The sequence below is a fragment of the Anarrhichthys ocellatus genome, unplaced genomic scaffold (genome assembly GCF_004355925.1).
Source record: "Anarrhichthys ocellatus isolate YVR2014 unplaced genomic scaffold, GSC_Weel_1.0 scaffold3, whole genome shotgun sequence".
In the NCBI taxonomy this organism is placed as follows: Eukaryota; Metazoa; Chordata; class Actinopteri; order Perciformes; family Anarhichadidae; genus Anarrhichthys; species Anarrhichthys ocellatus.
Window position 1 is genome coordinate 11142216 of NW_022280033.1, and position 22351 is coordinate 11164566.

At 39.7% G+C, this 22351-nt stretch overlaps 2 protein-coding genes across 6 annotated transcripts in view; both read right to left on the bottom strand.

Moving 5' to 3' along the window:
- The window catches only part of elovl5 (ELOVL fatty acid elongase 5), a 14357-nt gene extending 7751 nt beyond the window's left edge, over positions 1-6606 (bottom strand). For 2 of the 5 annotated variants that reach the window (XR_004213724.1, XR_004213723.1), the window contains exons 1-2: positions 2422-6590; positions 1857-2044 (exon numbers count right to left, since the gene is read on the bottom strand). Coding sequence is in view for 3 of the 5 variants with exons in the window: in XM_031873745.1 (XP_031729605.1) it covers positions 1857-2044; positions 2422-2479 (246 nt within the window). In the remaining 2 variants the exon portion in view is untranslated. Of the gene's footprint in view, positions 1-1856; positions 2045-2421 lie in introns of all 5 variants that reach the window. The other 3 variants (XM_031873745.1, XM_031873736.1, XM_031873727.1) reach the window with 3 other exon arrangements.
- Positions 6607-12092: 5486 nt separating this feature from the next.
- On the bottom strand, positions 12093-21070 carry gclc (glutamate-cysteine ligase, catalytic subunit). Its single transcript, XM_031841092.1, has 16 exons — positions 20423-21070; positions 19508-19620; positions 17637-17819; positions 16957-17070; positions 16725-16783; positions 16236-16372; positions 16010-16084; positions 15729-15845; positions 15007-15145; positions 14748-14860; positions 14543-14635; positions 14342-14446; positions 14166-14247; positions 13970-14079; positions 13271-13391; positions 12093-13167 (listed from the first exon to the last, which is right to left on the bottom strand). Exons 1-16 carry the CDS (start codon positions 20570-20572, stop codon positions 12986-12988), a joined length of 1893 nt encoding a protein of 630 aa, XP_031696952.1. The 5' UTR covers positions 20573-21070; the 3' UTR covers positions 12093-12985.
- Positions 21071-22351: the final 1281 nt, after the last annotated feature.

Consider the following 22351-nt stretch of genomic DNA (forward strand, 5'->3'; position numbering starts at 1 on the left):
AACTGAACAGTAGGGTACATCACACACACACACCATGTCAGCAAGAAGTGTATATTGGACAAAGTAAAAGCAATAATACTAATTAAAACCAAGGCTATTACCATCCTGGGTTAGACCGCCCCTGCTTGGCATAGGCCTGTGTCTTTCAGACTCAACACAATCTTTATCACAGACTTTCAAGGGTTATTTCTTCATACTTGACAAAAGCCACAAACGACATTATTATAATAATAATAATAATTGATATTACAACTCTGTTTATAGGCTGAGTAGTACTCTTTTTGACAAGTAAACTAATCTGCATGTGTAAAGTCAGTGTCATGTCCCTTTAAACAATAATTATTCTAATGCAAGTAGATGACGTGGCTTAATGCTGATTCACCAAATCGATATAGATACACTGTCTTTGTCTGCTGCTGGAAAATGCTTCATTAACGAAACTCAGTGCCAAGAGACTGCCACCAGTTAAGAACCAGCAACAGAATGAAGTATTTGGTTGATAAAGATCGAGTATTTTATCATGTGCGCTCAGATATAAGCCGTCCTCTAAGTTTTTATAACTCCCTGACTCTTTCTTTAAACCCATGGCAGCATTAGTCAGCCTTTAAATAAACAAAATTAATCACAATCAGATTTAATCACAATCATTATGTGACAAACCGCTGTGACCTGGAAAGTTGACAAGAACAAAACTGCCTTGTACTTTGATCCACACCAGGTGGCATTGATTTTTGGACTGCCAAAAGTTCACCCCATGGCCGGGGCATTGTCAGAGTACAGGGTTTAATGAATCACAAAGCTAAAAGTCCACTGGGGCCTTATGCAATGCAGACGGAAAGACAAGAAGCTTGTTCGGCCAGCTGGATGGGGGAGTGCAGATACTTAGACTTACACATATACAAAACCGCTTAATCTGTTTCTGACTTCTTGGTGTTCACCCAAAATGACTCTTTCCACTCACTATGATAAGTGAAGTCTGGGCACTGTTGCTACAACTTAAACAGCATATTCAGCCCAGACTCTGTCACCTCTCCAAATAATCCATGTTTGTTTACATCAGTGCATCTATCAATTTCAATTTATTTACGATTCGTTTAGTCAACTGTTTATCAAAAGCATTTTTCCAGCAAACAATGTTGGGCTGTGCTGATGTCCACGAGGGCATATGAGGGATTTGATGGCTGAAACAATGAGCCTGTCAGCGTCCAGCTGTGTCCCTCTCACTCCCTGATAGCACTGTCTCTAATGGTAGCTTTCAGCGGGAGACGCAGGTAGCAATAGGCCCAAGTCCAATCAGAGTCAAGTGTTAAAGAAATAGTTCAATATTTTTGGGAAATATACTTATTTGCGTTCATGTTGAGAGAGTTACATGAAAAGACTGATCGGCCTATCTCTCTCATACTTGTCTGCTAAATATAAAGCAACAGCTATGTTAGCTTAGCATAGATAGCTAAGCTAGACAAAAATGTGCGGTATAGTTGTATATGCAATATATTGTTAATCTTGTTGAGCTTTAGAAGGGGCCAGTAGAATGATTTTGTTACCTGTTTGGACAGTGCCAGTGTAGCTGTTTCTTCCTGTTTCCAGTCTTTATGCTAAGCTAAGCTAACTTTCTCCTGATTTTAGCTTCATATTTAAAATAACGCAAATAGGTGCATTTTCCAAAATGTCAAAGTATTCCTTTAATTAAACATATATATCTTGTCATATTCACACATTAGAGTTTATTTGTGAGGATGCTGCACAGATTCAGGTCTGTTTCCTCTTTGTCTTTTATAATCTGTTTGTAGTGTGACGTTGCAGAGATTGCCTTGGCCTACTTCAACACATCTCTCAGTGCCGAGCAGTCTGTTTACCTCATAGAACATGTAGAAGGACAAGAGTGTGAGGCCCAGATTGTAAACCACCAGGAGGCCTCTGCAGGAGTACGGCTGCTTGTGTTTCATGTACTTGGGCCCCATCCACACGATCAGAAGGTACATGACTGTGAGTGCAAAGGTTGGTGGGTAGTTGTCGAGCAGCAGCCATCCCCGCACCCGCTGATCTGAAATATGGAGATAAAGAGGACTGTTTTTAAGGTGGCCTCATTGGTAACAGCAGATTAACTTGAAAAGTGAAAAGCAGCAGCAGCGCTCACTGGGGAACGTTTGCTCAACACATAGAAAGGTTGGCAGGTAGAAGGGGAAAAAACCCAGTAGATTTCTTGTGCAAGTTCATGTAAAGTGTGCAGTGTAATGTCACTGCACACTTTGGGTCAAATTTTGCCGCTACCTTGTCTTTTCTGTTAACTGTAGTAGGCTACTCTGCTGAGCTTTTGCAGTAAATACAGCATTTGCAACATGTTGGTAGACAAACACTGTAAAGACAACAGCAACACATTTAATATCAGCAACTAAAGATGACAATATAAACTTGACTTACCCCTGGGTCCCATCCATGACTCTAAGTAAGTGTTCAGTTTATGATTGAGAGTCTCCATTTCTCACCTAAAAACAGAACAAAATAATTTAAACAATTTAAAGCAGTATGAACATACATGATCGCCATATTAAGCAAACATTTGTCTGTTTCCACAAATTGTGTTATTACCCACCTCACAAATCTAAGTCCAATATTCACTCTGCTGTTAGCTCTGGTTTGGTCTCCATCAACTCCTGAAGGAAATATCTGCTTCTTTAGCAGCTAGATGCTCCACTATGTTTACCAATTAGTTGCAAATTTTGTCTGTCTGTCATTTGAAGCCAAACAGGTAGCATACATTGAGTTATTCAGAGCTTTTTTTGACTGAAAAGAGTGGCTGGTAACAACACTGATTAGAGTGACTAAAGTTTCGGGCTGTAAAACCAAAACAATGAGCTGAAAGACACTGAAACGCTCCATAGAAGAGAGGGGAACTGCAGAGTTGGGTGATGATTGTCTATGTTTGTCATTACAAGTGACATATTTTAAATTATACATAGTCATTTGACACCTTTTTTTGTATAAAAATATTGATAAGTGCAGCTTTAAGTATAAAAAGCTAAATTAATCTGCCTGAAAGAGTGCTTGTTAGTGATCACAACAACAGTCTTCTGGAAATTCTGTTAACTCTAAGTAGTGTTTAAATAACAAAATTAAACTCAATTTTGTCAATTTTGATACATTCCTATCGTGTCTGTTGTATATATGTCGTTTTGTGCTCAAGGTGGTCCACCAACGCTCTCTTATACGTCCCATGTCCCGATAACTGATCCTTCGCATCCATGTGGCTTCAAACAACGGATCAAATGTGGCCACTTATGTAAAACAAGATCCCAGCAGGCAGGTGTGAACAGACGATAACCTCATCTCTATTTACTTTAGACTGATGTAGCGGGATTGTCTGGCTTCATGATTGTTGAAAATAATGACATGTGTAGATTTACTACCGCTAATGTACTTCAAGTTTTGAAAATCAACGATTCTTGTCTGGCCCTGGCAATGCTGCCACATTTACTTTGGTTAAAAAGATTTCAGGGGTGAGTACTTTTTTCATAAACAGTATAATTTATCATATAATTTCAGATTCCACTGCTCTACTTGTGACAGTCAGATCAACCCTGTGATATAAAGCTTCTGCTTTGTGTGTGCCATGTATGGCGCGGCTGTATAAATGTCTGGATTATTCTTCTTACACATAGAAGTTTTAAGTTATTATTACTCTTTTGTCCACTACCTACTAACGTATGGTCAAACTGTGGGAAGCTTTTTGACTGAGATCTAAGCCTGGACAAACATCTGAAGTTTCACAGTCATGTTTTTACAATAGAGAAAACTCACTTCCTGTAAATCATACTTTGTAAATACATTGATGTAGCTTTCTCACACAAACCGTACAACTGTGGAATAGCCACCCTCTCCAGAAAAAAACATTATATAAAGTTGTGACAAGATTGTTCACACTGCACAAACAAATCCCTGCAGCTGCTTTTCTTACTGTAGACCTCTTTATGTATTATCCCCTCAGGGGGACTTGCACAATCCTGCAGGTCTTCACATTCTTTGCTGTGTCACCTCAGGCTTTGCACAAAATGACTCATTGCAACCACAGAAATTCTTTATTTCCACTAACGTGTTTCAGCGATATGCACTCGATTCAATCTGATTACATCACAGACTGCTGCGCTACTGGACAGTTTCTACACCTGCGTCTGCTGCTGGAAACAAAATATGGACTACATACTGTATGTCTTTCTTACATAACGTCTCCTTCAGATGTGAGATATTGTGGCTCTTATACTAAATGACGGAGGGCCGTGTGAACCTCTGCTGTTTGGCCTGTTTTTCCAACAAAGACCCCTGAACATAATCTAACATAATATGCTTAACAAATCTGATTTTGACTGCAGATGGGTTCCAGACTTTTGGCTCCAGTCAGATTTGTGTGTCTGAGGTGAGTGTAAAACACAGCTATACAAAATACTCTTGGACTTTATAGACAGAAATGTGAGTCCAACTATTACATTTAGATAAAGCATCTCAATTCAATCAGCATGCAGCTCTTAGTATTTTGATTATCAACTCGGATGATTACATTCCACAATGTTAATATGTATTCCACAATGTTAACAAGGACTCTTATTTAAATAAAGTGCTTATTACATGGTAGATATACATGGTACATATTTGTTCCTTGAGTGCTATTGTGCAACTCAGCACAGTGTATATGGAGAGTGTAAACTTACGATGAGCTGCCGCCCAGGCAGCATATTACTGATGGTTGCATTTGTCCACCATCACTTGTCAACAGGAACAAAATATGGCTTATTCTGGTCGTCCTCAGTACAGTAATAGCCATGCTCTGATTATCAGAGTTGCATTAGGCTGCGCCAAAACATGATAATCTGCAAGGCCTTAATCAGAGCATGATGAGCCCCAACAGGGGAGCATGCTAGCAGCCAGCCAGTGAGTCTGTGCTAGCTCAATGTTGGAGCTATTCAAAATACATCTAAACAATCAAAGGAAACACTAATGCATCATCTGGACTTTGGTCAAAACGAGTGGTTTCATCACTGCAGCTGATAATGACTTGTTCAAACAGTCTAATACTGTAAGAGTTAGGGTTGGCCGATATGACAGTATACTGTATATACAACAATATAAATATATCTATCATCATGGATTTTTGTTTACACCAAGGTAGCTCGCCCATATGTCAATGTATTAGGTCATTGTGGTCAATGTTGCAAATCAATTAGCAGGACTTCTTTATTTTCATATTGGATCTTCACATGATTTTTGCATCGATGTGATGATGTACCTGTATTTGTAGGTATTTTAATTCATTCAAATCACCGTAATTTAGACATGTAAAATTACAAATTACAGCTAGTTCTGAGCCTGGTTATCCTCTGTCGTTTTCATCTTTCATTGAGAGGTGGTTTCACAGCATCGCAGTAAAAGACAGAAACTGTTCTAAGACCATAGGAGTGAAACAAAAGACATGCATTCTTCTGCAATCAGTCATCCGGAAAGCCAACATGTTGGCTTCTTTGAGACAAGTCTTTGCAAGTGAATTATCTCTGTTGCTATTAAGGCGTTATGTGCTTGTAAAACGAATCGCCATACAAAATCATTCATCCCCTCTGCAATAAGACTTTTGAATGCTACATAGGTTTCTTTTTTGCCATTATTTATAGATTTTATTCCACGTTTTAGCTCCTTGGTGTGTGTGTGTGTGTGTGTGTGTGTGTGTGTGTGTGTGTGTGTGTGTGTGTGTGTGTGTGTGTGTGTATCTGTATGATTATGTTTGTGTATGTGACTGTTTCTCTCGGGATGCTCAGAACTGATTGCTGCTTGGTGGGATTGATTACATTGTTTTGAACTTAAATTTGAAACAGCAGCAAAAGCAACATTGAAAAGTTTTCACCAGGAAGTTTGACAACTATCAATCACAAACAGAGTTTAGTAAGTAAATGTATTTATAGTATGCAGCATTCGGCTGCCTGTGCCTTCATAGTAATATTTTAGCGCAATTGAGTATTGCGAATGCATGACAAATGCATTGAAATATTGTTGCCTACTAAATCTGCGACCTGCCGCTTATTTGCACCACAATATATTGCATACAGTATTTTCCACCAGGGTCACACGTGTAATCTAAACTGCACTACTTATACTGTACAGTGCACAGTATAAAACAGCAGCCCGCTCTCCAGTTCAACTGAAAGATGGGAGCGCAGACATGTTGACGGCGGTTATCTCATTGCATCATCCTCTAATTTCATCCCCCAAACTTCCAGAGAGGAATTAATTAATAAAAAAAAAAAAAACACTTATCGCATCCTGTCGATCGCATCCAGACTAGAGGTCGCCGCTTCAGCATCACCCAAACTCATCGCTTATGCAAACGCCATGCGCGCTGCAACATTTTCCCTTTTCAAAAAAAAAAAAAAAAAGATAGAAAGCTTCACCGTGCAGCTCCCCGGCGGTCTGGTCGCGTTAGACAGAGAGCGAAATGTTGAGTGTGGATGAAGAGATGCAGCGGTGTGCCGTAGACTGCCTACCTTTAGAGGCGGAAGGGAGAGAAAACCTTGGCTGGCTGGCCGGTCTGAGCACAATCTGCAGCCTTGTCGCTCAGTGGAAAATAGTGGGAGGAACACGCAGACTGGCCCGTTGCCCTGCAGGAGGGTTACAGCCAGGAGGTGACCCGGTGTGTTGCAACCACAGACACACACACACACACACACACACACACAGATTCACAAAGATGGCATCAAGGCTATCTCTGCCATCCTGGAATTGCTGTTAAATAGGTTTCCTGCAAATTGTTAACTCGAGGCATGTGAATACTATAAACGTACAGAGAACATAGGGTCAGCTGTGTGTGTGTGTGTGTGTGTGTGTGTGTGTGTGTGTGTGTGTGTGTTTTAAAAAGGTTAGTAAAAAACGTGTCTTCTGCAGTGGAAGAAGATATTTAGGATACTTAAATAAAAGTAGCAATGCCCAGTGTAAAAACACCCTGTTACACATAAAAGTCCTGCATTCAAAAGTACAGTCATCAACATATAAAGTAACAAAAGTCAAAGTACTCATTGTGCAGTATCACATTCTAGTGTTATCACTAATGTTGGCACTGGTGAAGGTGGAGCTTATTTCAACCACTTTATAAAGGCTAGCGTAATATATATTTATGCCAATAATAATGCCATAATATCGTAATTTATTAGTTGATTTATATTCAATATTAATAACATAAATCTGCAAAGTAACTAGTAACTAATGATGTCTACGACATGTAGTGGAGTAAAAAGTACCTCAAAATCAAACTTAAGTACAGCACTTGAAAACTTTGTTACATTCAAACAGGGCCATATGTGTGCAAAATGAATGTAAACAACAGCTAATGATTCCCGTCTCTTCATGGTCCCTGTTTGAGACAGGTTTGTAATTTGCAGAGCCAAAATTATACAGCTGACATGGCTCGGATACTTGCTTCCTGTTTGTAATAGCGGCGCGAGGCAAACCACGAGTTAACATGAATGCTAACGGTTAATTAAGGTTCCTTTTGGTCAGTTTTTGGCTCCTTGGCACTTGACTTTGTAATGTTATGGCTCAAATTAAGGTTCATACTGTATTGTACATGTGAGAAAACAGTGCCTTGGGTGACAAAATTAAATTTGTGTAAACATTTGGCACTGTCATTAGTAACGTTAGGTGGTCGTATGCTAAATAATGCAAATTACCATTAGCTGCCGTATTAGTTAGTTAGCGTTAAGTGTTTTGTATGGTTGTAGTTTTATTTTTTATGATAGTATTAATGTAAGGACGTTTGTTGTAAACACTTGTTTGAAGGCTACTTCATCTCCTAAAAAAAAATGTTAAATACTAAATAAATGTAACTTAGATTACTTGAATGCTTACCTCAGTGAAAATGTACCTGTGTGTTAGATATTTCCTTTAATTAAGGGACTTGAAGGAAAACACCGATGCATATTATTACAAATGTGAAAGGTCAATGGTAAATTGCCACTTTGTAAAAAGTGTTTTTATCTTAATGAAAAAGACTTGACACAAAGAGAGAGAGAGAGGTCTGTTTGTATATTCTATTTTGAGAGATTTAAGAGAACAAAAGCACAATTGAACCATAAAGAAATGTTTAGTTATGAACGAGAAGAGCCTGAATTAAGACAACAACTAATATTTTCTGTTCCTTTATTTTCCTGAATGAAACGGGCTATTATTATCTGGTATTGGGCCCTATTCCTGGAGCTTGTGACAGATTTTAGGAGGAACCAATGGATCCTGAGACAATAGCTCCCAAGGTATTCAAAGTGCCTGGGACTGTGAAACATGGCCGACGGTGAAAGAAAAGGACGCGTCTGGAAGATCAAGACGAGTCTTCACACGCTGACAGCTGATGACTTCTTCCAGGCGGTCGAAAGCATTGCACCGGTACCAAATCTTGATCATTCAACCACAGTTAAGGGTGACGAAGAGAGTCACATCGAGGCTATATCAGAATATATGCAATTTAGAGGATAGAGGGTTTTCTCAATTACTTCATCTAAAAGATGCCATGGATTGTTTAAAGTTGTGAAGGCACTGTACTGAGTCAGCTTGTGTCTTCTGAAGTTGATGCACAAACACCTTCCCTCGGGCCACAGAAAGTGCTAGAACACACCAGTACTGATATCTCTCCAGCTAATACAGGCAAGATAAACGGTGATGCACAAGAGCTTGGGGCCTAGGGAATTCTAAATCTACAGGGGTCAGGTATACTGTAGGTGACAGCACATCTGACATCAGCTATGTGTAAAAAGAAGAATGAGGGAATGAAAGCCAACCACACAGCGTGTAAAGTCATTCAAGGCGTGCTCATCAATAAAGATGACATCACTTTAGGCGGGTTCAAAAGTTTCCTTCAGTCACATCTGATTAAAGGAGTAGCAGTGAGATCTTCCAGGAATTGATGAGTACCAAATAGCATGAACATGAGCCCTTAGGCCATGAGGTTAGATTCAGGCCGGCCAAGTGTCAATGATTCCCATCTGCACATTTTTCCTGTTTAATACAGGCTGTTATAATCTGTGTAAATAAATGTAGTGGAATAGAAGTATAAAGTGACATTAAGGAGAAATACTCAAGTAAGGTACAAGTACCTAACAGCTACTGTTATATCTTTGTAAATTGAATGAATTTGGGTTTTGGACTGTTGGTGGCTCAAAAAATAGCTCCGATATTATTACTATTATCTATCAGTTTAAAAAGTAACAACAGCAGCAACCCAGGCACCCGACGTTTAGTACAAAATGAGATAACAGCTCACTTTTGACAGTCTCACCTTGACGTGGAGAATATATGAAGAAGTTCAAACCCTGCTTATATGTTCACACCTCAGCACATCGAGCCAATCAATACATAAAGTGGGTATGATTGCGTGATTTTATGTTTTGGAGGGTTCCAAAAATTGTCACATGCTAAATATCTCGTCTGTCTGTAGCACTGTAGCAGCATCACTTAGATAAAGTTACATTACATCACATTCATTGCGCAGACATTTGTGTCCAAAGCAACTTACAATAAGTGCATTCAATTTCTACAGGAACAACGGTGTCACCAGGTGTCATGAAAAACGGTGAGTAGGCTAATTCTCAACTAATTGCATAGCTGATGACTAACATGACACATTCATTTTTAATGCAGGCCTTACCAGATGACAAAAATAAACCTGTTTGCTTAGTGAGCAAGAACACAGTTCACAGTGACTATGGGTGCGAGGACTGTTATGATCTGGATGGTCTATGTTACTGTATGTGGTGTGTTATATTAAGCTGATGTCATAAATATTACACTTATAATATTACACTTCTCTTATAATTATTGGCACAAAGAAATACCAATATGTTTTTTTAATAATGAGAAAAGCTCAGTTTTTCAAGAACACTGACGCACTTAGACTCCCAGTTCAACCAGTCTGGTCTTTTGGCCACAGAGCAGCTTCACTGGAGAAGTTGTGGGCACGTGAGTGGTGGTAATGAGGGAGGGCTACATTCCCCACTTGGATTGTCTGTCATCCACAAATCGAAAAATGAGCCATATCAAATCTCAAGTTGTCATTTTGGTGATAACTGCATTTATTGATTTTCTTGGCCCCTTGGCAGAAACAGAAACCAGCTGTAATCAACACTGACACCTCATCACATTGTAGCTGGTTTGGCAAACAGTGAACTAATTTACTTCTGTTCGATGTCTTTCAACATTAGCATTAATTTGGAGTCGTGTTTCTAGCCACCCGACAAATGTAAATCCAATATTCATTATCCTTTTATCCGTGTTATTGGTCTCAAGTGCTGAGGGAAATATCTGTCTCTTAATAAATGCTCCACTAAGGTCACCAGCTTCTCGTTAACTTTGTATATTTAGTTTATCAGGGCTGAAAAAACGCTATGTTCTGAATTAAAACAGTTTTTGGCAGGAAAAGTAAGTATAAACATATTGATTAGTAGCCTGTATCTTCAGTATAAGCATAATCAATCTTCCTGAAAGCTTGATTGGTGACCATAATGACCATCAGGGTGATTCCCTCTGAGTGGTGTTTTGATGATAGCATGCAGCTCAAAAGCATTAGTACATATTAGTATTGATAATGGTGATGGTTCTAATGTAGACCTGTAAACAGACTTCGATGTGTTTCGTAAGGCATGTGTCATTGACAGGTTCACTCAACTCCTTCATTTGACTGCGTTGTGAGTCCATCTGCAAAGTCTGAATTAAAGGCCCGATCCCAATCTCCACACTCACGGCCTTATAGGCGCATTCCTGCAAAGTCTGGGTTTAGTTCCACCGACAAATCGTCGAGGGTTTGATGGTCCTATCGCAGACATTTTAAGCCCCTTATAAAAACTTTACGTAAGTCTGCATTTCTGCCAAAGGAATTACCCACAATTCATAGCAATATGACGTCAAAGACAGGGTTAAACAGTGGAAGCCTGGAAAAACAAGGTTAACAAAGAGAACAGCACATGGGTCTTCAGCCTAGCATTTTAAATTTACTTTACTCATCAAACATTTAATTTTTTATATTAAAAATTGCCACCACACTACACGCTAGCTACTGGATTGCCACGACTGACCTTCTCTGTGTACCGTTTCTAGAAGAAGACCAGTGTACATACTGGCTGCATCAGCTCTATTATATAAGCTAATCAGCAGGAGAACACAGGTGTAAATAATACAATTAATGATGTCTGAATTCAATTTATCTGCTTCAGTTTCAGGGTGCTGATATTACACATGCTGACTCACTGTCACTGGCTCACACACTTACACACACTGTTAATTTAGTTACACCTGCGCTTTCTATTATAAGTCAAAATGTCTGCCGTAATAAATGCCTATTTCTCCTCGGATCAGTGGGGACAAGTGTCTGTACTTACATTCACTGACCTGCTGCATATTTACTGCTTTAAAGAAATATTTTCACCTTGAATGTCTCTAATCAATTTTCTTGTAACTGTTTTAAAATGTTATTTTACTTTGCATTTGTGAACTTCACAGCAAACTAATTCTTGGTAATGTTACTGTTCTCATATTACTATATCTTATCGGGACTTTAATTTTTGTTTCAATGTCAGTGGAGAATTTCTAATAATTTATCATTAAAGAATGTTTGTGTTAAAGACCAACTATTTAAACACGCAACACATATTATTTTACTCTAATGTCCATTTGCATGAACACAAAAAGAGCTTAGTTTGTGGTTTAATATCTGTTCCTTGTCTCTCCACAGGATGGGCCTTTTCCAGCCACATATCCATCATTATCTGGTCCAAGAGGTCAAACAGAGGTATCACTCTCACTTGTCACTGCAGCTCAGTATTATGTAAAGTTGTGGTTCAGTACTGCCATCTTGTGGAGGTGAATGTTCATGTTTTGGCTGTTGGACATTTATTTATTTAAGTATTAAGAAGTGATTTGAAATGCACTAGTTTACTTTTAGTACATTTTAGTAATATTAAAAAAGGCTTATTGTTATAAACTAAATGATATAACAATACTGTGATGAAATACATCAATGCTGGTTTGAATATTGACATTTCTTACAAAATGTATAAAAAAAAAAAAAAAAAAAAAAAAAAAAAAGGAAACAGCATTTCATGGTTGAAAGTGTTTCAAAACGCTGTCTGTTTTACATCAGTCTTAGTCTTGCAAGGCCAATTCTGAGATGGAGTCGACCGTTTGCGACTAATCTGTGAGGCGGAGGGACCGCGGCTGTAATTATTGTCTCATTTATGGTCTAATAAACGGTAGATTCATCAAATTCAGCGCCCCATGCCGCATCGCTATTTTCCAAGCTGTTGTTGTAGCTGTCAAGTTTGTCGACGCTCCTTCAATTAAAAAGCATTCCATAAAAGACTGACTAACCAGCTGTTGTGAAGATTTATTTTGAAGCAGCATCATATTGCAAAAAAAAAAAATGGTTAACCCCTTCCACTTGAATGAGACACTACTTTCAAGGTCCTACTACAATGTCAGCAGAGCAAAGCAAACATTTCTCTTAAAATGCAAAAAGAAAAAAAGGTCTCTACCAAAAGCAAACAGCGCTTACCCAGAATTTAAAAAAAAAAAAAAAAAAAAAAAAAAAGGCCTGTGATGTTAATGTTTTAAAGAGCAGAAGTACAGTATTTATAGAACACAAGATTAAAAGCAGACTACTGTACAACTCTTTACTACATTTACATGGTCACACAGATCGGCTTAATTTCCAGAGAAAAATAAATACACATCTGATTTCTATTACACAACCTTTTGCATGTCTTAACCCTATTAAAATAATTCTGTAATCATAAAAAAAAAAAAATCTGATACAGTATATATACATACATTAGATGCAGGTGTGTTTCTTACAACACACACATGCCGTTTTGCATTCTCTTAAAATTGGACCGCTTTCGTTCTGGGCCAGACATTTGGTCTTTCTTTACATGCATGTTTGTATAATGATGGTGCACTCCTGCAGCGTTCCTCATTTGAACCTGTTCACTGGGTTCCCAATGAGCTCCGGGCACGGCTCTTCGCCTTTCGCAATCCTGTCGCACTTCTTGAACAGGTCGTAGTTTATCTTGTCGGTTAGGACGCTGTCCTGCTTGTACTGCGGGTGCTTGGCAACAAATTCCCTCATCCACTTGGCCATCGTCATCAGTTCGCCTGTTACAGAGCGGAAACATTTAGAGTTACGCTCAGAGTTGAAGCTGCACAAAGAGCAATCTGCTTTTGGCTTTAAATATCATTAAGTTTCTGAAAGATTTACCTGAGGCACGTTTCTTGATGAGCTTCAGATAATTCAAAATGGTGCACCTGGTATCCACATCCACTTCCATGTTTTCCAGATAGCAGTTGAGGATCGGGATAAGCCCTTGAAACACTCCCTCCTGGTGATGAAAACAGAAGAAAACAGCAGTAATTGTTAGGGGTTTTAAAACAGAACTAAGAGTCTGCAGCCATGCTAGCGGCTCTGTGAGGCTGTGATAATGCACAGCCGTGATTTAAACCAAATACTAAGAAAGCATTCACACATTATTAGAACTCAAATGTTCAAGCTTATTCCAATGCTTACAGACACTGCTAAGCCTTATAGTCACATCATTTAAATAGCCTAAATTAGCTTCTTTTGTTATTTTGCATATCTGTAGCGGTGCGTTAACAGTAAAACCAGATAAATGACATTACTGTCAGAAGTTCCTGATATCTCCCACTTAGAATTAGTTGGTTACTCGTAAATGTGCTCGAAATTATATCCTATGAATGTGGCATGACAGCATGCTCACAATGAAAATGCTAAAACACAAAAATGTTCACTCATAACTACGAATGTAAACCTCACGGTGGCGCTAGAGGAGAAGTCAGAGGATGTTTGGGATCAGTGGGATTCATCCACTGAGCACCATGAATGTTTGTATCCATCCCATCCTAGTTGAGATATTGTCATCAAGTGTCAGACAGTAATCACCTTTCCATTGATGATTGTGTCGATACTCATCAGCGTGTACTCCTCATTAGCACCATCGGTCTCCAAGCCGTTCTCAGCCGAGGCCGCGCCATCAAGGCCCGGGTTGCAGCCTGTTGGTGGACAATACAAAGCGATCAGTGACTCCTACGCGAGGCTTTGAACATCGACCTGAAGTTGCACTTTTTGCTCAACGCACCTTTGAAGATGTCCTTTCGGAAGTAAAACATGCCCTCCTGGACAGAGTTTCTCTTCTGTGCGGCCTTCATGTTTTCATCAACCTAATGAAAGACGAGGGATTATTGGATCAGTGCACCGTGTACGAAGTATGTCATTAGGACCCAAATCTCCTACTTCATTGACTGATGTTTTTACCTTCGACAAAGGGATCAGAAAGTCCAGTTTATAGGACAAGATCACTCTGGTGAGCAGGACGACAAAGACCACATATGCGGCGTTTTCAAAGTCAGTTAGCTGCACCTGAAAAACAAAACTCAGCTAAATATCTTTTTTTTTTCTTCTGTGTTTGAAAGGCCATCGAATATAAAAACAGATTACAGTGCAGTTAGTTTTTACCTCCATGGGGCGGAACTCAACTCTCCAGCCGATATCGGAGTTTGGAGGCGGAGGTTTGAACCGCATCGTCTGCCAGTTGGTCGACTGGAGGTTCTGCAGGAAGACACGTGTGAATAAACACTCCTTTACGCCGAAGGTAAGCCTGTACTGTGCTTTTACACATGGCTGCCTTTCTTCTAAGAACCTGAAATACAGAAAACCTCACCTCAAAGTGATCAGACTCGTTTTCATCATCCAAGTGGATTTTCTCCTCAAAGACGGAGAGTGGGTCTCGGATGAAGAGGTGTGCTATGTGTTGGGCCAGCAGCTTGTCAATTCCTACAAACAGGAAGCTGATTATTCATTCATTTACTGCACAAGCGTCTATCCGTGGATTCTGACTGTGAAGTTGAATATTTTTCATTTGTTTCTTATGCATTTATGTTGATGACAGTATTTTAGACACATCGCTTCCTTCACATTACCTGCGTCGAGCAGCTGCTTGTAGATCTCCTCATCTATCGTCAAGTCAATGTCATTGTACTTCTCACTGCAGCTGGACAGGTAGCTGTCAATTGAATCGTATCTTGACTTGAAGATCCTGAATTTGTTGCTTTTCAAAGGCTGCGAGGGAAAAAGTGATTTCCACACATTATACTTCATACGAATACCGACCTAAAGCATAAACCATATTACTGTGATATCTGCGTGTTGCTTTTTGCTTGAGAAAAGTTTGAGGAAGCAGCAAGTAAAATGGGATTGCATGGTTCTAGTCTTGGTGGTATCCAGCAATTCAGAGGGAACAGTAGCATTTCCTGAATTGGACAAAATAAATAACCTAATAAAATGTAAAAAAACATTGACCCATTACTGAGATGACTGACAGTACACAGTTCTGTTGTACTTTGTTGTCCTTGTTTTTTTATATTTCTCTTGTTTGTTTATGATAGATAGATAGATAGATAGATAGATTTATTTCATGTGTGTGTATGTACGATGAGAGTAATGTGTAACCGGAGTCAATTTCCATGCATGCGCACGCATACATGGCCAATAAAGCTGATTCTGACAGTATACAAATCTCAAGTGTCAACAATGAAAGGTGCTAAAGAAAGAATACATCAGAGGTAAAACTAAACAAAGCACATTCTCAAAAAAATGACTCGACTAAAGCATAGTTTTCCACGCTAGGTGTCTGGATTTTCACCTTGAGGCCGCGTTCTTCCACTGTCCTGTCGTCCACCGAGGCAGAAATAACTCCCCAGCGACAATCATTATCCGACACAAAGCCTCTGTAGAAGGGAGAGGCTGCACTCAACGCCATCTGTAGAGAGAAAAAAAGATTCAGTGGTGTTTATGAAAATCTAAAGCCACACAATCTGCATAGTTGTTTTCCAAACTTTGATTCTGTTGTAGGATTATTAGTTATATAATAGTCCAGTTCAAGTAGAGGTCAGGTGGATCATAACATATTTATTATCGACTCACCACGATGGGGCAGAACGTTGCTAGTTGGTCATAAAGGTATCTTGCCTCATCAATGCTACAAGCTTGGAATGTCACCTGCAAAAGCATCATTAAAAAAAAAAAAAAAAAAGTACATTTATAAATCACTTATTGGGATTGTAAAGCATAAAGTAGCCCAGCTTACAACATCTCACTTACATCACTGTTTGAAAACCACAGGATTGTTTAGAAGATTTTCATTCAGTACCTGCAGACAGCAGTTGCCCATCCCGAAGCCCATGGCGTCCATGTAGATGTGATCAGGCAGAGCCGCCCTCGCTGCTTCACCATCGTCCTCAGGAAACTCCTCCACGAACGGAGATGGAGTGCACTTGTCTTTAAAGACTGAAACACGAGAAGGAATATTGTCACATTTCTGTAATTGTCTAACTGCAGTCTGAGAGGCAAATCAAAACCACCAATCACATTTAGTCAAAAATAAAAAAGTGTTAAATGTATTGTTAATAGTTTTTATTATTGAAAAAGAAAAAATATCAGAAAGGCTTCATTATGTCTCAGCATACATACTAAAGTCAGCATCTATAACAGGTGATTAAGAATATTGATTGACCATATATTTAAAGGAATAACAAGTCACAATATAAAGTAAATGTCACATTTTAATTGCAGAAAAAGATATTTATGATTAAAAACTAGTGTATAGTACTGTTCTTATCGTCATTTCCGTCAAACTTACTTGGCACATTAATCACAACTTTCCCTCCTCTTCTGTGACGTATGTTTCTGGTAAGGGTGCTGAAAAAGCAAATACACATACACATGCAGTCACATAAGCGCGCACGCTTCATTGTTAAAAGCAATACAAATCTACTGGCACCTACAGTCAAAATAAGCCAGAAGAGAAAAGCATCTCTTTGTCTTATAATAAAAGGAGTCAATGATCAGGAAGCTACGACCACGACGCCTACCTGAACCTTGGGTGGCTGTTGATGGCTTCGTCTGGGAAAAACAGTGACTTCGACACTCCCTTTTCAACAGGGGTTGGCCGGTGCTCTGGTTTGGTGAAACCTGGGCAGCCTAACCTAAACAAAGGGATCAAAACATACAGAATTATTATAGGGCCGCAACGAACAACCATCAACGATTATTCTGACAATTATTTTGTCTAACAAATGTCAAAAAATAGAAAGAAATGCTAATAATTTGCCAAAGTTTTAGGTGACTTGTTTTGTCCGACCAGAGGTCAAAAACCTAAAATATATTCGGTTTGCAATCAAGTACGACAGAAAAAAATAATGAAATCCTCACAGTGGTGAATCCATAATCTGAATTTTTGCTTGAAAACAAAAACAATTCACTATCGAATGCGTTGCCAAATAATTTGTGTTGACTGATCAATTATCAATTTAGCTCTGAAATATTATAAAGATGTAGATTTTTGTTGCTCATGCTGTCAAGTGCAATCAGTTCCAATGTTAAAAACTCCTCATGGTCAAAATTGCAAACTAAAAGAATCCATCAAACTGATGAATGAAATATATTTCACACCATAGCATAGGCTGTATATCAAAATATGGATTTGTTTGTTTTGCTCTCATCTCCACTAGCAATGATCAATGAGGGTTAAAAACCCTGTAAAACAAAGTACCTTGGAAACGCGGTGATGGTGCAGAGGGTTTCATTGTGGTTCAGGACCGAGGAGGCCTCTCGTCGTCTCTTCCCCATGTTGCCCTCCACAGTGTTGAACTCCGACATCGTCCCGCCGTACGGCTGCCCCGGCGTTCCTTCGATCATGTAGCTGCCGTACTCTGGTCTCCAAAGTGTGGGGTGACTGCACAAACATGACAAGTGCTGTGACAACAGTCTACTTTTACAGGTCAGCGAGGAAGGCGGCCATCGAGAAAAACGCCCCTGATCTCTGTATCGCGATGACCTTTCTGATTGAATGAGCCGACCGCTCTCCCTTTATCATATGTCAGCCGCAATCTTGGCACGGCAAACGAACGCGACGTATTTGTGCTCCGGAGCGTGCTCTTTGGTGTGTGCGACAGAGGGGCAGTAATGAGGAATGCATGGGCTCTACTATTCCCCCTGCCACTGGTATTTCCCCCGGGTGAAGTTGGCTCCACCGATTCAGACCGACGTCATGAGCAGCGAGCAACAATAACACTCACAAGCTTCTACAAACACGTTCACGCCGCGTGCAGAGACTCTTTTTGAACAAATGTTACGACAGTTTGAAGATGCGAACTGCATTACCAGGAGCAGCTCTGATTGATATCACTGATGGATTTCCTTTGGCTAATTATCCTCACATTACCGCTTCCTTTTGGAAGGATTTATCTGGAGCACTTTTGTAAAAATGTTCAACTCATTATTTTTACCATGCACCGTGACAGCTTGACTTATTTTAGACTTCATTAAAATAACTTTTTTCACCTAAATCGACAAGCAATCCAGGCTAAAATGGGACATTATCAGAGCAACTTTATTAAAGTGTAAGTGCAGTGACACCTTAATTCATGCCATGATGATTCAGGGACTTTATGTACATGTTATGATATATAACTATGTTGGGGTATAAATCATAAAGAAGGGTATAACACACACTGAAACACCTCTGGGACACAGTGGGCACTAACAAAATGAAAGGGAAGACGTCTGTAACGAAAAGGTCTTTTATTTTGTAGAACTCAGAGGAAGACAAAATAAAAGCCCACCTAAAGCGTAAAACAGCAATTAATGATCGACTGTGAGAATGCGTAAATAACCTCTCTGGTCTATTATGACTAAAATGTAACCTTTTGGACTGAATATTGAATCTGATTAAGAACAATGCTCATCGCATAGATACTGACGTCTCCAGAGTGAGGCCAGTAGCAGCGGCATGTTAGGGACGGTGCAGTTACGGCTCGTAAAATCAATGCAAAAAAACTTGAACGTGAAGTTCACTGATATTTCCCAACCAACATTGAGGAGCCTGAGGGGGAAGTTACTGTCAAAGGCTCAAGGTGTGGAAAACTGGAGGAGACACACTAATAACTCAGAGCTGCAGCTGCTTCTAACAGTGCCAACTTGTGTGATTTAGAAAAAATAACAAAAAAACTGCTGGTTTGATAAAGACTTGTTGCTGCAGCATTTTGCACAAGCCGTTCAGACTTGTTTGTGTGGTGTGCTTTGTGCATGTGAGCAAAAGCACACCATATTTTATATGAAAGTCAAATTGACACATGGGCTTTCAGGCAAATTCAGTGCGAGTGAAACAACGTGATGACAGTACAGGCCATAATGCTTCACGCCTCTGCTGGACTGCACACTGATAAAAAAAAAATTTGATTAGATTAGAGATCAGTTTTGATGATGGGTGCCGGAGCTATGCGAATACATTTGTGATAGCAAATACTCAATACTTGACAAATAAAATACTTAGTACTCAGAGAAATATTTTCTTATTTAATTAAGAACATGTTTACTTACAGATAGAAAACTTTTGACTTGAACCACGCATGACTGACTTACTTGGGGTTTATCTTTTCACCCTGGTCCTGAAGAGTTTCCAAAACGTCTTTACCGTTGAGGACGAGTCGGACTTTTTCATCCTTGTCATCCAATTCCACCAACATGTACTCAACCTGAAAGTAAATGATTAAACAGAAACAGCACACATGATCAGTCAAACACTGCGTTACAGCCTCTGGTTTATTCATTCAACACAGTCCAACTTCTAAACCAGGGTTTCAATCCACACTGGACTACAGCACAAAGCTGATTCCAGATCAGACTGGGACGCCATCGCATCAATTCCAATTCATGGGTTATGTTTCCTTGACTCTGCTACCTCCGTAATCCCCCGTCTGAAAGAGGGATTAATCTATAACAACAGCATTCCACATTGTTCCAGATCAAAACACGTTTTTTCAAGCTGTAGTACACTGGAGGTTGTGTGGACTGGTGGCGGGTAAAAACTAACGTGAAGTTATGAAAAAAGTCAAAGCTGAGCCGACAAAGTGTTGGTTAATATATGGTATAGCAGGCTTTAAGTTACAGTCACTTGACAGGAAGTGTCTTCCTGAATTACCAGTAGTACATCTTACATCATTCGCATTAGTATACAGTTACAAGTACACTGAATTATTCATAGCATATAACCACGAGTACCGGAAATGAAACTAAAAACAACTACTACCTGGTCAATAAACTGTTGTATAGTGGAGCATGTCCATGACAGCACCTCATGAACATGCAAATCCTCTTAAAATATTACATAATTAAATGTTGTTTTTCTGCACAGAGTAAACCCAGTAAAGTAGTTTTCTATCTCAATAAAAGGCCAATACTGCATCATGCACAACCCTCATGACAGATCGATCAAAAGCATCAACAGGCAGCAGCAATGCAGCACTTCCCACATGTTGGATCACTCTCGTGTCTCACCTCATCGCCCCACTTCAACACATCCTTCTGACGTTCCTTCAGCTTGTTGTAGATGTTGAGGAACTGAATGATGCCGTGCTTTCTGATGTGGTCCGCGTACTTCTTGGTTTCTTCCCAGTTCAGCGGAGACCCCTGTGACAGTAGACCCATCGCACCGACAGGCTGTGTGAACGGACTGACTGGTGTCTTGTGGGAGTTTGCACTGCCGATGCGTTAGCTAGCTAGCTAGTCTGTCCAAACTCGTGCAGAACTAGCATGAAGTCTCGGTCCGAACACACGGCAGAGCCTTGGATCCTTGAGGAGCTACCCGGAAGAGTGCAAAGGCGAAAGCGGCGTCTCGTGGTACTGTTAGGCGGCGTGCCCTGTCGGTAACCTTAGTGGGGCATCCAGGAAAAGAAGAAGCAGGCCCCTGCTCATCACCTGCTAATGTATGGTTAGCTCGGTAAAGCACACCGGAGGAATGATGTGGCTGCTCTCCGGTAAAAACCCGACGTATTTAAACGGTGCCTCCTATAGACTCGGATTAACGACCACGGACCGGGCCCGATACCGTGCAGCTCTGTGATGACAGCGAGATGAACCGGCCGGTTGTTAGGTTTGTTTCCACACCAGCTCCTCTCGTGTTGTATATAAGTAACGTTACGCCCTCCTGGCTTCACACACGTGATGTCGGCCGGCGGAGCGGAGTGACGTCACGGTGACTCAGCGTTCTTTGTCATTTGGCTCCGCCCACTGACCTGTCAATCGGAGCAGGTAGAGCGACGATGCGTTCACGTACCAATCTACTGTAGGCGATGATACGTTCACGTACTGCCCTACTGTAGTCGACAAAGAGCTCTTTAGTCGATTAGTTGCTTTTTTTATGCTGAATTACTTATTTCCAAGAAACTTCTGAGCACATCTCTGGTGAACACAAGTGTGTTATTCTTTGTGGTTTATAAATCAACTAATTAATTAGTCAACACAATTCGTATGAGCGCAATCCAAGTCCCAGTTATTCAATTATATATGATATACGGCGGCAAGGACCAGCACCAAATAATCACATTTAAGAGGCTGGAAGACTTTCATTTGTCTTATAAATTATTGTTTCTCAATTATCAGATTGATCAGATCAATCAATCAATTCAATCAATTCCTAATCAGTGTGATTTAGGTCACACTGCATAAGATGTTCATAGTTCAGTTTGTTTTTAAACCTGCTTATTTATTTCTTTTCATGTTGTTTTCTTTCATCAAGTTGATTTTCCTGATTTCTCTGTCACTGTAAAATGTAAAACGCTGCTCACAAGAGCAACTACCACTACAGAGCAATTTACTCACTGGCTCACCTGTCTTATTATTTCCAAACCACAGTATTAAAACTGATGAGTTTTTCTTACAACTGCAGTTTGGGACGTACCAGTTTATGAGGAACACCTGAATGCAACATCATGAAAGAATAATAGCATAATGACAGCACTCAACTTCTTTGAGGGTGTGTGTGCTTTACAAGGGTGGATAAAACTCAAAGTGCATTGAACTGACATATGGCCCAAATAGGGATTTGGTTTAACTCTCAACACACTGAATTTTTGTTGATTTGTTTTCCCCATTAGACTCATTAATGACATCCTGTTTGTTTGCAATGTTTCCAAAGTTGTACAGCCAGGACTAAAACACAAATACCGACATCTCTAATGTGAAATAACCAGAACTGTTTTGGTGTTTGAATAGGATCACATCACTCAGAAGCTGATCGAGAAGATAGGTTTTTTCTTTTACATTGTAATGACACCTCTGCCTTTATATCTTAAATTTGTAATCATGTAATCACAATTATAATTATTTGGATAAAGTTACATGCCTGAAGCTGTTTTCTCGCTCTCACAGTGTAAAGTATGTTTCGGATAAATGAGCAGGAGCTCAAATATTTGTGGATTTACATTA